Genomic DNA, 15959 nt, shown 5'->3' with positions numbered 1-15959 from the left:
TGCGTGCCAGTGAGGGTGCAAAAAATGTTCTTCTGTCGCGTTGTAAACATGAATTAGCTTGTTTGCATATGTTTTTGGATGAAATGAAAGAAAGATTAGTCATTTTTGATGAAGCATTGGCGTTTCCTAATTCTGTTGTTAAACAAATAAGAAAGGTATTTGCTGCGGTTTGGGGTATTTGTTCTCTTTTAAATTGTGATGTGGATTCTTCCTATTCATCAGTAGAAGAAATTTTGGCCTCCAGAGATTATTTTAAGAAACTTTGTGGATCTGAATCTCTTGCTGTTTCTTCTGAATTTGAGGATGTTACACGTGCTGAATGTGTGCATGTGATGAAACGAGCTGTGATGCGTCTTGCACCTGATTTGATGAATGAAGTAACTTTACGTCTTCCCGAAAAGTTACAACGTGGGGTTCAGGAAAGTGTTCAAGAGCGTGATAATTTGAAGGAGTCTCTGGAAGAATTAACGGATTCTAGTGCGAAGGTTCAAAATGATTTAAATACGCTTATGAATGCAGCGGAGATTTCTCTAAAGTTTTTGCGGTCTAATGATACGAATGCTGATTCTTTAATTCCAAAGGTGAGTGTTTCGTTGTTGTCTAGATCTTTGATGTCATCCGCGGAAGATACTTCTGGAAGATGTAATGAACTTTGCGCATTGTGTAGGGAGTGTAGTACTATTGTTGCCCAAGCACGTAAATTAGAATCTGTCGCTCCTTCTCCTGATCATTCATTGTCTTCTAAATGTGGTGAAATTGCCTCTGAACTGTTATTAGTGGATCATTGCAAAGAATTGGTATCAGAGTTGCTTGCACTTCGTGCAGGTCGACGTACAGGTTATGCTGCAATGGAGCGAAACGCAGCGGATATTGATTTATTAAAGGATGCTTTACGTAGTGCTGTAGAGACACTTTCAGCTACACTTGATGATGCTCCTTCTACCGTATTGGTTTCATCACTTCGTAGTTCTCCTTCTTCTGTTGCAATAGATGATGTTTCAGTATTTTCTCTTTGCGCACAGTTGGAGTCTTGTGTACATAGTGCGGCGAAGCAATTACGTGAAAGAGATCGTTTGGCTGGTGTTTGTGTAAAACTTCTTCAAGATGTACTAACACCATCTGGTGGAGATGTAAGAGGAGGAGAGGCATTACTTCCTATTGTACGAGAAGTTGCACATGAAGTGGAATTCTCCCGACTTGAACTGGATAGTTTACGAAGAAATATTGATCAATATAAACGACAAATGGAAGAGTTACAACATCGTCTTGAGGTGGAAGAGTCTAATAATCGCAATGCGTTAGCCACACAAGCTGAATCTCATGATGCAGTAGAAAAACAATTAAAAGAAGTAACCGAACGTCAAATGACTGCTACAGCAAATGCTGCAAAACTACTTCGAATATTATCTGAATTCTCTGGTAGTGTGGCTGCAATTACTTTACATGATGATAGTGATAGTGAAAGCAAAGAGAAAGAAGATGTCATGCCAACAACAAGAAGAAGTGAATCTACAGGAGAAAAAGATAATGTTTCTGTAAGTGGAGTAAATGATACCGTAAGCAAAGAACGACTGGATAAAATATTAGAACATTGTTCAGATGTTATGCGTGAACTAGAGGCAGCGAAATCCAAAACAAAACTTCTCTCATCTGAAGTAGAAGATTTACGTGGAAAACTACGAGAAGGTGAAGATACAGCACGAGAATTGGAATATCATGTACGTAGTGCAGAAGAAAAGTCTGCCCTTCGTAGTGCTGAAATGGCAGATGAAATGGAATTTCTTCACAAAACATTAATGACGAGAGAAGTGGAATGTGAAAAACTACAACTTCAAGTTCAAGCACAAGAAAGACGAATAGATGTAATGCGAGCAGAGATGGCAGAGGCTGCTAAATCGCATGGTAGTGAACGTGATAATTTATCAAAGGTGAGTTCTACATTACTATCAAATAATGAGGAAATGCAACGTCAATTAGAAGAATTACGTGAAGAGTTAAATGGTAAACGTAAAGAGATACAAGATTTCTTACATGAAACACAAATTGTTTCTTTACGTGAAGGAACTTGTAAAATGCGAGAATTAACAGTAGAAGTTATGTTAAGTACATTATTACATGAGGAAACCGAAGATCGTTTACGATTATATCAAGATTGGATTATTCGTTATCCTTCACAACCGGCTCTTCTTTTAGGTATTTGTTCTCATATTGCCACTATACTTTCAGAATCTATATTAGAACATCTTCCTATGCGTGTGGCTCAATTACAAATGGATGAACGGGATTGTATGAAAAGACTTGGAGTTCCTGCGAAAACACCAGGACCAACACGTGCGGCTATTATGAAGATATTACAGGAATGGATGGAACTTCTTAATATAGAGTCTACAATAGATTCAGAATCCTTACTTCCAGAGATGCATAATGCGATTACTTCTCTTATTGCTGGATATACTCCTCTTAAGAAAAAGATTACTGTATTACAGAAAGAGATGGAGAATACCACCGTAGCTTTACAATCGGGATGTGAACAGGTAACACAAATGACAAGTTTACTAAGACGTGTACATCCAGTGGATGAAACTTTGGCCTCATGTTGTTCTTATCTTTTATTATCTTCACAATCCACAGAAACAGAGACGGAAGTATCTTCTCTTATTTCATTACAAACAAGTCTTGCAACATTACGTTCGGAATGTGAATGGGTTTCAGAGAAACTTCTTAATTATACTGAACAAACACGTAAAGCATTAGAAGTTTTAAAACCTGTATATAATGGATCTAGTGTAGTAGAAGCTTGTGTACGAACTGTAGAAGAATTACAAGAACGACGTACAAAAGAATCATCATTATTAGATGAATTAACGAAAGAACGTGCAAATCTTCAATTATGCCGTGATTCTATTGAATCTAGTATGCGTATATTACCACGATTAACTACCACTAATGATAAGAATGATGTGGAAAGTGATGGATTAGTGCAGCGTTGTACAGCTTTAACAGCAGAACTACAGAGAGTAACTGAAATATTGAAAAGAATAGAAGAATCCATAATTCAAGAGGGTTTTAATACTCATGATGGGGATATTTATGCAAATATGAATTCTTTACTAAATGAATTACGGCGAAGAGGAGAACGTGTAAAGTTATTGGAAGCAGATGGTGAACATTCACAACAGAAAATCCAACAATTAGAAAAAAGTATGCAAGCAGCAGATTTAGAGATGCAAGAGACAATAAAAACACATAAAGAAACATTACAAGATTTACAACAACGTGCAAAGGAGAAACAAGAAAAATTAAATACACAAATTGTAGAGTTTACACAAGAAAATGATACCTTACGTACATGGATTGCAGCTTGTGCAAATATTATTGGATGTTCTAGTGAAAGTGGATGGGATGAAACTTGTAGTGAACACACATTAGAAGTTCTAAGAGATCTTGTTCAATCTCGACAGGCATTACAAGTAGATGTGGAAGATCTTCATACACAATTAACTTCCGCAAAGGCAGCCTGTGCAACTTCTGAAGGTTTACGTTTATTAGCTCAAGAAGAACAACAACGACTCCTAAATGAGGAACAACAATTAAATAATGAACTTAGTATATCCGAAACGACAAGAGAAAAATATCAGGTTTCCCTATTACAATTAGTAGAGACAGTGGAAACTGTGGTTCCACAACTTTGCCCAGGATATATAGCTGATATCATACCAACACCATTACCACCACCAATAGTATTAACAACAGCAACATCCATCACATCATCATCATCATCTACAATGATTACTACACCCATGATAGAAGGAATGGAAACAGGACTTTCAAGTTCATCTATGGAACTTCGTTCTTCCGCTGCTGCACAACGATTACGAAGTGCATCTGAGGCTGCAGGATTACATATACAGAGTCTTCATGAAGAAATTAATACACTTAAGGAAATTAATGCGGAACAATTAGGTGAATTAGAAATGGCAACCGATAATCTTAAGAGTGCTGTTCAAAATACTGATCATTTCATGCTTGATAATATTATCCAATTAAGTTATGCTGTTAAAGAAGAACTAGAAGAAGCTTTGGATAAAAATAAAAGACTTGAAAAGGAAGTAGAGACATTACATCGTAAAAACGCTATAGAGATTGAATCTCGAGAAGCTACAGAGAAACGATTTGATAGAGTAAATTCCATTGTAGATGATTTGGAAACAAAGAATAGTGAATTACAAGAGGAATTACGTGTTCTTCATTCCTTTATTAACACACTTGCGGTAGATATGGGAGAAGAAGAACCACATGGACAAGTTGCCTTTAATGAACTCAAACAAAAATGTACAGATGCGAAAACCTCCGCTTTACAAAAATCAGAAGAATTAGAAAGACTTCGTGAAGAATTTGAAGTCTTAAGTGGAAGTTCAGCGGCATTAGAACAAGCCCATCATAATGATTTGGAGGAATTACAAAAATTAAAACAAAAATTAAATGAAATTCAACAGGAACGTGATAATTTAGTAAAAGCCTCTGAAGAATTGGTAGATCGTGTACAAAGTGTATTAGATGATCATGTAGAAGTTCAACGGGAATTATTTTTTGCCGATGATGATGATGTTACGGTAGGTGATATTGTTCAACTTGCTGTAGAAAGATTAGAAAAGAATCGTTTGGAAATCCTAAAGAAGAATGAAAGTCTTACCCAATTAGAAGGTGAAAATGAAAAAATGAAAAATACATTAGAACAATATGAACATCATTTCATTTCCAAAAATGAAGAAATTGAAAACTTACATGAACAATTAAGACTCGCAGCGGAAGGTCAACAAACGACAGAATCGGAACAATCAAAGAAATCTGCAGAAGTGGAAAGTCTTCATCGTCAATTACAAGCCCTTTTTGCAGATGCCATACAAATTGCCACTAATGAAATGCAATTACAACTTCCTCTCTTTACAGATAGAAGTACAACAGGCGCTTTACAAGGTCTTCGTTCACTCTTTGATTTTATTGCAGAGAAATTCCGTAATGGTATGATACCAGATGAAGAAGTGGAATCATTAAAACGTCGTCTACAAGAACAAGAACATTATTATGCAAAAGAAGCAAAGAGTTTATATCGTGCATTTCATGATCATATTATTCCATATACTGGAAGTTTATTAAGTGATAATAATAATAATAATAATAATAATAATAGTAATAATGAAATGATGATGATGGATAGTAAAGGAAATTCATTCCATCGTCTCACCCCTCAACATTTGGTAGAAGCCGCAGAAACTCTTTATCATACACATAGTGATGTTCGTCATGCAATTAAACTCTTATCACCATTAACATCTACAGAACTTCCATTACATCTACAGAAAGTATCTCTTCCACAATTAGCGGCATCTCTTAATACTGTTACATCTTCTATTGCAGAAGGTGTAGATATTATGCAAGATGCTATTCGTACAGTCTCATCTGCGGCATTTATTCAACCTGTAGAGTTTCTTTCTCACCATCATCCTCATCATCCTCATTCTCATGGAGAAGATAATGAGGAATATAAAGAAAATATACGGGAATGGATACGAAATATGTTATCCGTATTAGAACGATCAAGACGTCGTCAAGATGATACGGATCGTTTATTGGATCTTCTCACTTCTCTCGTGCGAAGTCATGGTGGAATAGTGGAAGATACATTATTAGATTCTATGAATACAACCACTACGACTACGAATACCAATAATAATAATAATAATAATAATAATAATAATATTCCTTCTACTATTATGAATGCCTCTTTACGAGATCTTAACAGTAGTCGTCATGATACCCCGTCTCTTTCTGGTCGTTCACGGGTTGTGTATGATAGTTTGCAGGAACTTCTCATGCGATTAGATGCCCGCGGCCGAGCTCTCACATCGGAATGGCAGGCGTTAATGGATCAAAACAATCGATTACAACAGGAATGCCGTCGGAGTGAAGAAGAACAGGAAGAAGTTCAACAACATTTACAGGAATTACGTGGTGTTGTTCGGCGAAAGATTGAAGAGGATAGACGTGTGGAAAATAGTTTACAGGAATTGGATAGACATCTTGATATGCAAGCACGTGAATTGGCATTAAAGTATCGGGCTGATCATGATACTATTGTACGGCAATTCACAGAATTGAGAGGAGCGATTCGACATACATTGAAACCCTCACGTTCACGTTCCGCTGCATCCACCGCACTCACATCTTATCAAGGTTATTAAATTATTTTAACAGGAATAAGAGAGAAATAAAAAAAATAAAAATAAAAAAGAAGAAGAGTACTGTTAATAAATGAATGAAAGAGATAATATTGGTAATAATAAAAGGTTTAAAATATTACAGAAAATTAATGGAGGTGTGTTAGAATGTCCATATATCTGTATTTTGCCTATTATATATATATGATATTATATATAAATAAGTATGTTTATATAGATGTCTCTGTGTCTCTGTGTGTTTTCTGAAAAATTGAAATGTTTTCTCTTCTTTTTTCTTCTTTAAGTGTATCTTCTATTGCTCAACCTTCCCCCTTCTTGGGGTAATTGTACTATAAAGAGAATATATATATATATATATTATATATAAATAGCGATCGAGTGTTGTGTATTTACAAAAGGGTGATTTGCTTCTTTAAAAAAACAGAAACAAAAAAAAAAGGAATAGGAAGTGGATCACAGTAGAAAAAGAAGAATAATATCCGAAACAAGGACTCAAAGCAAAGAAAAAAAAAAAAAAAAGAAAACAATAACAATAATTTGCAATAGATTTAAGTATAAATATATAAATATAATGCCCTCAGAGGTTCACCGTCGTGGATCTACAAGGAGTTCTGCAAATCTTATCGCCCGACGGCTTCTCTGTGAACCGTGGGAACTCGTCGAGACGAATATTCCGCAGGGAGCTGATATTCCCATTAGTGAATCTCTCTTCTCTGTTGGCAACGGTCATGTGAGAGTGCGTGGATATAAAGAAGAAGCAGAAGTAGCTGCCCCTTATGGTGGTGGAAATCGTACATTAAATAACAGTAATTGTGGAATTAGTGTTTCTACCAGTTGTTTTGGTGTTGGTGGTTGTGGTGGTGGTAGTAGTAGTAGTCTAAACAGTACAAATGATATGAATAGTAATTGTAGACCTCAATATATGTTGAAAGCGGGGAGAACAACTTTGGCGGCGGAGGCACAACCACCTGAAAAATCTTTACGTGGAACATATGTAAATGGAACATATGAGGAACGTTTACTGAATCGACATCATAGAGATTTCACTGTTGGGACATGTGCACGGGAGTGTTTTCTTATTTCTGTACCGGATGCTTTTTGTATAGATGTCTTTGTTGGTAGTGAACATGTAAGTCCTGCTACTGGAACTGTTATTTCACATACACGTATTTTAGATTTTCGTACGGGTGAACTTCGTCGTCGTTTTGTTTGGCTTTCCGCTAATCAAGTACGTGAAGTAACGATTGAATCCTCTCGATTTGTCTCTGCCACTCGTAAAGGAATTGCGGTAATGAAATATACCGTAAGTGCGAAGAATGTATTAAATACCGATATTCGTATTGTTTCCCGCACCACAGTCCCAACAGATGCCAGACAACATTTAAAAGTAGAAAATGTCGTGGCTCGACATTCTTTACATGATGCCTCTTCTGCGGTTTGTGTGCGAACTCGAAATAGTTGTAAACGATTAGTCGTTGCGGTAACGGAGGTTTGTGCGAGTACACACGTGGAACACAAACCGGGATCGAATTCGGCCTTTACGGCGGCGAGTGGGACGAGTTTGGCGGAGGGAGCCACACCGACCAGTTTGGCCCAAACAGATATCTCGCAACCACCGAATAATAGATTTGGAAGTACGCCTCCAACATCTCAACAACAAATACAAACTCAACAACATCCACCACTACCACAACAACAACAACAACAACAACAACAATTACAACCACAAACACTGCCATTACAACAACAACAGCAGCAATCACAACAGTCACAGCAATCGCAACAACAACAACAACCACAGCCACCACAACCGCAATCACAACAACCGCAATCACAACAACAACCATCACAACAACAACAACAATCTTTTACATTTCTTGCACCAAAATGTGCGGAAACGGAAAATGGATCTGAAACTATTTATACAAGTGTTATTAGTGATCATACACGATTTGAACTTAACAAGTTTGTAGCGTTCCTTAGTGATGAGGATGCTGCACCAGAAGATATTTGTGATTTGGCTATTCTTCAAGCAAGAGAAGCTGCTACATTAGATTATGATGCCCTTTTTCAGGAACAACGTCTTTCTATTTCTAAATTTTGGGAAGTTGCAGATATTCGTGTAGCCTGTGATAATCCAGCTGTTCAAGGTGCCCTTCGATTTAATATATTACAATTATATATGACTGCAGGAAGAATTTGTTTACAAAAGTCACCCTCACGGGGTATTATGTGTGAACTTTATGGAGGTTTACAACAATGGGATTTAGATGCTATTGTGATACCTTTCTTCTCTAATATTCAACCAGAAACAGCACGAGCTCTTTTACAATTTCGTATTGATACATTACCTCAAGCAAGGAATATTGCTATGGATATGGATATTCCTAGAGGTGCGATTTATCCTTTACGTACGGTAAATGGAGGAGAAAATAGTCCTGCATCTTTTTGTGCAGCTTTTCTTCATGTAAATGCTATTATTGCCTATTCGATGAAAAGATATATTATTGCCACTAATGATACTTCTATACTTTTACAAGGTGGAGCTGATGTGATATTTTCTACTGTTCTTATTTGGCTTATATGGGGAACATGGGATAAAGGACAATTTCATATTCGCTCTGTTGGTGGACCAGATGATTACAGTGGATTAAGTGATAATAACTTCTTTACTAATATTATGGCTCAATATCATATGCAGTGGGTTGTTGGTCTTGCCGCCTTTTTAAAAGAGAAACATCCAGTAGAATGGGAAGAATTAAAAGAACGTTGTCAATTTACAGATGAAGATTTACAAATGATTGAACAAGCGGCAGCTAAAATGGTAATTTTCTTTGATGCTAAAAATCGTGTTCATCCGGTAGATCAATTCTTTATGCGTAAAAAAAAATGGGATCTTGGTGATTTAAAATCTAAAAGAGGACTTCTTATAAGAACATTTGATCCTTCTGTTATTTACCGTCATCAGGTTTGTCGAACTCCAGATGTGGTATTAGCATCTATGCTTCTTCCAGAAAGATGTACAAAAGATGAAGTGCGGGCGAATTATAATTTTTATGAACCCATCACAACAAATGATTCTTCCATTAGTTCTGTTATTTTTAGTGTTGTGGCTTCTCAATTGGATATGTTAGATAAAGCTAAAATACATTTTAATCGAGTTCCTTTTGTGGATATTGAGAATGTTATTGGAAATACTGGACGTGGTTTACATAGTAGTGCCGCTGCGGGATCTTGGTGGTGTTTAGCGGCTGGATTTGGTGGAATGCGTTTAGTTCAGGGAGTTTTACATTTTAATCCGGTTCTTCCCGATGGATGTGATGAATATGAATTCTTTGTTCGTCATCGTGGTTGTTTAATTTTAGTTCATGTTACTCGTCGGACGGTTACTTATAAAATGGTAGAGAATAAATGGGATTTACCGGAACTTCTTATTATTCATTCAGATACGAATCGTATTCATTTAGAAAATGGTATTCCAGAGTCTGTTCGACTTTACCGTGATGTTCGTGTATTTGATTTTGATTGTGTTATATTTGATATGGATAGTCTTATTGATAATATTGAGGAATATCATTATGAAGCTTGGAAAAAAACATTAGAATCTTTCCTACATGAAATGGGTCAAACCTCCTTTAATCTTACCAGTGAATTATATCTTGCCTATTTAAAACATGGTAAACCATTTCCAGCCTTATTACAATTTCTTGGTAAACAAGGTTTCTCTAATGTTCCTTTAGGAGGTCCAGATAATACAAGAGAACATAATACTTTGTATGGACTTTTTCAACGTAAATTACATTACTTTCGACATTGTGTTCGTTCTCGTGGGGTTCAACCTCGAGAAGGGGCATTAGAACTTCTTTCAGAACTTCGACAAAGTGGGATTTATGTTGGATGTGTTACGTTAAGTAAGAATGGACATTGGTTATTAAATGAAACACCACAACTCATGTCTCTTATAGATAAATGTTTGGATGGAATAGATGCGGAGGAAAAGGCATTACGATGGAGACCAGAAATGGATTATTTCTTTGCCATGTGTGAACAATTAAATACATCTATGTCTCGTACAGTGATTGTGTTAGATTCTATTGATGGATTCTCTAAAAGTGCATTAGATCAATTTAAATTAATTGTAGATCTTCAAAAGGATCCAGAGGAAAATGCATTTGGAATACAACGCATGTATGTTTCTAGTTTAAAAGAATTAACTGTTACTTTATTAGGAGAAATGACCTCTCGTGATGCTGTCTCTTCTCACAATCAACAACAACAACAACAACAACAGCATCAACATACACATACACATACGGGGGATCATACATCTTTGGTTTCTGGAAATAAAATAAGAGGAGGAGGAGGAGTGGAGAATTCTTCACTCGTTACTTGAGTCTGTTATTTTTATTTATTTATTTATTTGTTTGTATGGATGGATGGAAAGAGAGAGAGAAGAAAAGAATAGAAAAAAAGAAAAAAAAAGAAAAGAAAGAGAAGAAAGGTTCTGTATAAACTATTAGTTGTTTGTCCAGAGTGGCGTACGGAAATATAATCACACAATGAAAGAGAATTTAAAAAAAAGAGGGAATGAGAGAGAGAGAGAGAGAGACTGCGATGAAGATCATAAATTTAAAAAGAGAAAGAAAAGGAATAAAAAATAACTTTAGGTGTTTACAAATATGTGAGAAAAATGGAAATCCCTACATTTGAAGTAGGAATACGTTGTGTGTATGTGTGTATAACTCTTCTTTTTTCTTTTGTATTTCATTATTATTTTTTCTTTTTTTATTTTTCTTTTCTTGTATCTGTGTATATATACTTACTTGTGGATTCTGTAATTATTTCTTTTTATTCTTTTCTTCTTCTTCTTTATAATGTATTTCTCTCCCTGGGCTCTAGTTAGAGAGAAACTGATAAGAAGTAGCCTCTAAAAAAAAAAAAATATATATATATCCTCACAAAAAAAGAAAAAAAAAACAGAAAGAATGACTAGTAGAAGAGAGACACAAAAGAAAAAACGTGATGGTGTCTATCATAAAATAAATAAACGTTGGAAACTTATCTTATTAATAACCATCTCTCTTCTTATTCTAGCCTATCTTCTTTATAGTGATGAAAAGAAGAATGATCATTTAAATATCCAATTATTAAATAATACCCGAGATCTTGCAGAGGCTCTTCACAGTGTAAAGGAAGATTGTAATGTTCATACCCTTACCAAACTCACAGAGAATATGATGAAAGTGGGTGTTATTATAGAAGGAACATTAGCCACTATGGAGAGTAGTGAGATTACATACAAGGATACACATAAAGATATCCTCTTAGCAGGGGAAACATATAAAGATGCCACTTTTTTTCTTGTAGAGAAATTACAAACAATACTCACTACTACAAAAGCAAATACTCTTACTAATAATAATAATAATAATAATAATAATAATAATAATACTGTTTATACTCCAGAATTATTATGGCAGTGGATTGCTGTAGCCTCTCATGCACTTATGGGTGTATTACCGGAATATTATCTCGCCACAGATAACACAAATGCTCACGGTGAGGCATTAGTATTAGGATTAGAGTTATTACAATATGCCTCTAATACCTCTTTAGATGAAATGAAAGCTTTACAAGAGAGAAAAAAGAAAGATACCACCACCCCACTTGTAGATTGTGAATATTATGGAAATGATTATCATTGGATGAAATTCTGTAGGAATAGTTTTAATAATCATACCAGTTTAGAAATTCGTCGTGCTGCTCTTCTTGAGGAACTTATTGCCTTACATCCAGATTACGCTCCTGTACGACTTCATTATACCGTAACAGTTTCTTTAAATCCTCATGTGCTTAAGAGAGATTTGGCTTTAACATTAATTAAGAGAGAAAGATCTAAACTACAAACTCGTCTTTATGTAGATCCACTTCATCATGCGATGTTGCAACTCTGCGAGGCTTTTGTTTCTCCCACAACTGTAATGAAACAGGATGTGATGGAGGCTATTCATAAGATTGAAAGTTGTGCTAAACTTCTTCGACCATTTCATAATAATAATAATATGGATAGTTGGAAACATCGTTTTCATGGAAAACAACGACCAGATGTAATGGATGGACGACAAGCGAAACGTTTATTAAATGCTATAAAGACTTTATTAGAGGAAAGTGGGGAGTTGTTGCCTGATGCTCTTTTGACATGCGGTGAGATGGAATGAGTGTCGTTTTCTTTTCTTTTCTTTTCTCTCTCTCTCTCTCTATATATATATATATATGAAGTTGTTCTTGTTATTATTATTATTTCTGTTTAGGTGAAATAATCACAATTATGTATATACATATATATGTCTCTAGTTGTTTGATGATCCCTTTGTTTTTTCTTTCTCTCTTTCTTTCTTTCTTTCTTTCCTTTCTTCTTTTCCCTTTAAAGCATCACTTAGTATTATTCTCATTTATTATTATTGTTATTATTATTATTAGAATTGCTCCAGTAAACTATTTGGAAGTTTCTTGCTTGGTGGTCTCTCTTTTTCTTTTTTTTGCCCTCTACTGTTTTTTTTTTTTTTTGCGATTCTCCCAATTTACATTTATCCTCTGAGAATCATGAGGAATTTGTGTTTATTATTATCATTATTATTATTATGTTCTTTACTATTATTGCCCTCTATGGTTATGATGGACACTCCAGAAGGAGTTGTATGGGATAGAATAGATCCCGGAAAAGATACCAGTTACTCCATTGTATTCTCACATGAACGAATACCAGCAGAACTCCCCTCTTCTTCACAGTATTATCCAATGAAACTCAGTAATGGATCTTCTTATCTCTGTATGATTCCAGACACATCCCCAACTAAAGAATCACTCTCCACATCTTCATTAGAAGTTCATAGTCGTGTCTCTTCACGTACCACCGCTATTCTTCATGCTGCCCTTAATGATTGGTGTTATCATCAACGAGAGGAATGGTGGTCCTATCAACTCTGCTGGAATACCCGCATTGTACAATTTCATCAAGAAGTTATTATGATGCATGGAGATGGAAATACACCTCTTGTTTCTTCTGCAGGGAATAAAAATTTTTTTCTCCTCGGTATGTCTCCACCAGCAGAGGCAGTTGAACTTCGCTACGGTGTGGATCCCTCTGGGGAGCGGTATATCTACACAATGTACACAAATGGACATATTTGTGATCTTACCAAGATGCCACGCGTGACGGAAGTGCGGCTTTACTGCGCCCGTGAAGATGATCGGGAGAAATTGCAGGTTGTGGAATCGGAAGTTTGTCGATATGTGGCGAGTGTGTACTCTGGACGGGCGTGTGTGCCGGAGCTGCGGCGGCAGATTGTACAAAGTGAGATTCGTTGTTACAATGATGATAATAGTGCTGGGCGGGAGTGAATGAATGAATAAGTGAGTGAGTGAGTCTATATTATGATGAGAAGGAAGTAGAGAGAGTGTATACGTATATAATATCTCTGTATTGTGTGTGTGTGTGTATGTGGGATCCTTTGTTTTATTTTATTCGTATTTATTCGTATATTTATTTATGATTAAAGTTTACATTGAAATATAGTAATATATATATGTATATATATCATATACTTTCTTTCCTTCTTCTTCTTCTTCTTTCCTTATTATTATTATGTGTAAACACTGTAAAAAAAGAAGAAAGAGACACATGCAATGACAAGTCAGAGAGAACAGTTAAGCCAATCTTCTTCTCTCTATGCTCCCGTAACGGCAGTGGCATTAAGTTCAGAGTTCTTTTGCCTAGCAATGGGTAATCGTGTGATGGCAGGCCGTTCACCCAATTCATCTTCTTCTATACATATAAATACAAATAAGAATAGTAATACTAATAATAATATTACTATACATGAGAAGAATGAAAAAGAAGAAGAAATGTGGCTTGTAGCGGAACTTCCCCATGGTGCTGTCATTACATCATTAGAGCAATACATCACGACTATGGAAACTTCTCAACGTCTTGTTTTTGTTGTGATTGGAAGTGGGAATCATCTCTTTATAGCCCCACTGGATATAGAAAGAAGAAAACATTCTCTTCTTACACATATCAAACTGGAAGACTCGGCGAGAATTCTGAAGATTCGCAGTATAATGACGATTGGATCTCAAATAGGTGGTGTTCTCATATTAACCGCCTTAAATTCCGTTTACTTTGTGAGTGAAGCCTCTCTTCTTTCTCCTGATTATAGTGTGGATCGTACTAATATTAGTAGTCATCATCATACGATTAATAGTTCTATTCATAGTAGTCCTATACCATTTGTTCGCTATTCAGCAGAGGGATTGGGTGTGGCATTAGCCGCAGATGCTGTAATGGAAACATATCATAATAATAATAATAATAATAATAATAATAATAATAATAATAATAATAATAATAATAACAAGAAAAGAAGAAGTATGGCTGTATTCTCTGGTACATATGCGGGTTCTATTGCCGCCTGGTCTGTTCCTCTTCCATATACACAGGAAGATGAAAAAGATGAAGAAAAGGATAAGAGATCTATTGTAAAGAGCCTTCCTGTATATTCATGGATTCATGCACATCAACCAGGTTGTGCTGTCTTCTCTGTTAAAGTAATCACTACTACTAATAATAATAATACTAATAATAATAATGATAATATAGAAGGAAATGGTACCGCTTACAATAAGGCACATTTCTGTGTAGCTACTTGCAGTGATGATCGCACAGCTACACTGTATGTTCCTACTACACCTGCATGTATATTAACAGAGGGAATGACTTGGATTTGTTGTTGGCGAGGCGGTGGAGTTTCTTTTTCACGAAGACGTATATTTGATGTGGATATACATTACACATCTTATAAAGATAGTGGGAGACTTCTCTTAGCAACTGGTGGTGAGGATGGATGTGTACAGGCCTTTGGCTTTCAAGCAGAGGAACTTATTCCATCTAGTGAAAGGAATATATGTGAAGATGATAATGAAGAAAAAGAAAAGAAGAAGAAAGAAAATATATCTATGAAAGGAGTCATGTTACTACGACGTGAACATCAACATAGTGGTCGTGGTGTGTATAAAGTACTTCTTCACAATAATAATAATAATAATAATAATAATAATAATAAAGCTGGTGTGATTTCCTCTGGTTTTGATGGATCTACACATTATACGGCCTTATCTACATCATTATCATCATCTACACAAACTGCTGTACTTGTGCCGAGAGAATTGAGACGCAGTCGACATGTACGTAGTATTGCCTGTGATGAGGCAGGGACATTATTGGCATGTACAGAAGAGGAACTTATTATTCTTTTTGTTAAGAGTGGGAATGTAAAGGAAGTGCGAGTGCAGTTTCCCTCTTCTACAAATAATAATAATAATAATAATAATAATAATAATAATAATAATAATAATAATAATGTTAAGAGAGATAACTTGCCAACATGTTTAGGTACTATTAGATGTAAAGTACAAGAGCAGTTTCTAGCATTAGTGGGTACAAAAGCAGGGAATGTCTATGGTATATCCTACACACTTCCATTAGAAGAAGAAAAAATGGAAAAGGATTCTTTTACATATACAGCTATCGTATCTTTTTCAACTATGCCGTCATCCTCAAAGGTTTTATTTGTGCGTGGATTATATTGGAAAGAATATCTTTTATTTGTGAGTATTCACGCCAATGGGACACTTGTGCTTTCAGCCGTTTCTTCTTCTTCT

General features: G+C 35.6%; 5 protein-coding genes across 5 annotated transcripts; all 5 read left to right on the top strand.

Moving 5' to 3' along the window:
• Positions 1-2: 2 nt before the first annotated feature.
• Positions 3-6242, top strand: TM35_000063450 (uncharacterized protein; the record flags this gene model as incomplete). Its single annotated transcript, XM_029023382.1, has 1 exon — positions 3-6242. A coding segment is annotated over one exon (6240 nt), but the record flags the coding sequence as incomplete, so codon positions are not given.
• A 568-nt stretch (positions 6243-6810) lies between these two features.
• On the top strand, positions 6811-10632 carry TM35_000063440 (putative glycosyl hydrolase; the record flags this gene model as incomplete). The annotated part of the gene is made up of 1 exon (XM_029023381.1): positions 6811-10632. The coding sequence occupies one exon, from the start codon at positions 6811-6813 to the stop codon at positions 10630-10632; it is 3822 nt and encodes a 1273-aa protein (XP_028885405.1).
• Positions 10633-11224: 592 nt separating this feature from the next.
• TM35_000063430 (uncharacterized protein) lies at positions 11225-12457 on the top strand (the record flags this gene model as incomplete). Its single annotated transcript, XM_029023380.1, has 1 exon — positions 11225-12457. One exon carries the CDS (start codon positions 11225-11227, stop codon positions 12455-12457), a length of 1233 nt encoding a protein of 410 aa, XP_028885404.1.
• A 448-nt stretch (positions 12458-12905) lies between these two features.
• Positions 12906-13640, top strand: TM35_000063420 (uncharacterized protein; the record flags this gene model as incomplete). Its single annotated transcript, XM_029023379.1, has 1 exon — positions 12906-13640. One exon carries the CDS (start codon positions 12906-12908, stop codon positions 13638-13640), a length of 735 nt encoding a protein of 244 aa, XP_028885403.1.
• Positions 13641-13925: 285 nt separating this feature from the next.
• Positions 13926-15959, top strand: TM35_000063410 (uncharacterized protein; the record flags this gene model as incomplete). The annotated part of the gene is made up of 1 exon (XM_029023378.1): positions 13926-15959. A coding segment is annotated over one exon (2034 nt), but the record flags the coding sequence as incomplete, so codon positions are not given.

This window comes from Trypanosoma theileri (genome assembly GCF_002087225.1).
Source record: "Trypanosoma theileri isolate Edinburgh chromosome Unknown TM35_Tth_6_V1, whole genome shotgun sequence".
Taxonomy (NCBI): Eukaryota; Euglenozoa; class Kinetoplastea; order Trypanosomatida; family Trypanosomatidae; genus Trypanosoma; species Trypanosoma theileri.
The sequence above is the reverse complement of the archived record's forward strand: the minus strand, read 5'-3'. Positions and strand labels throughout refer to the sequence as shown.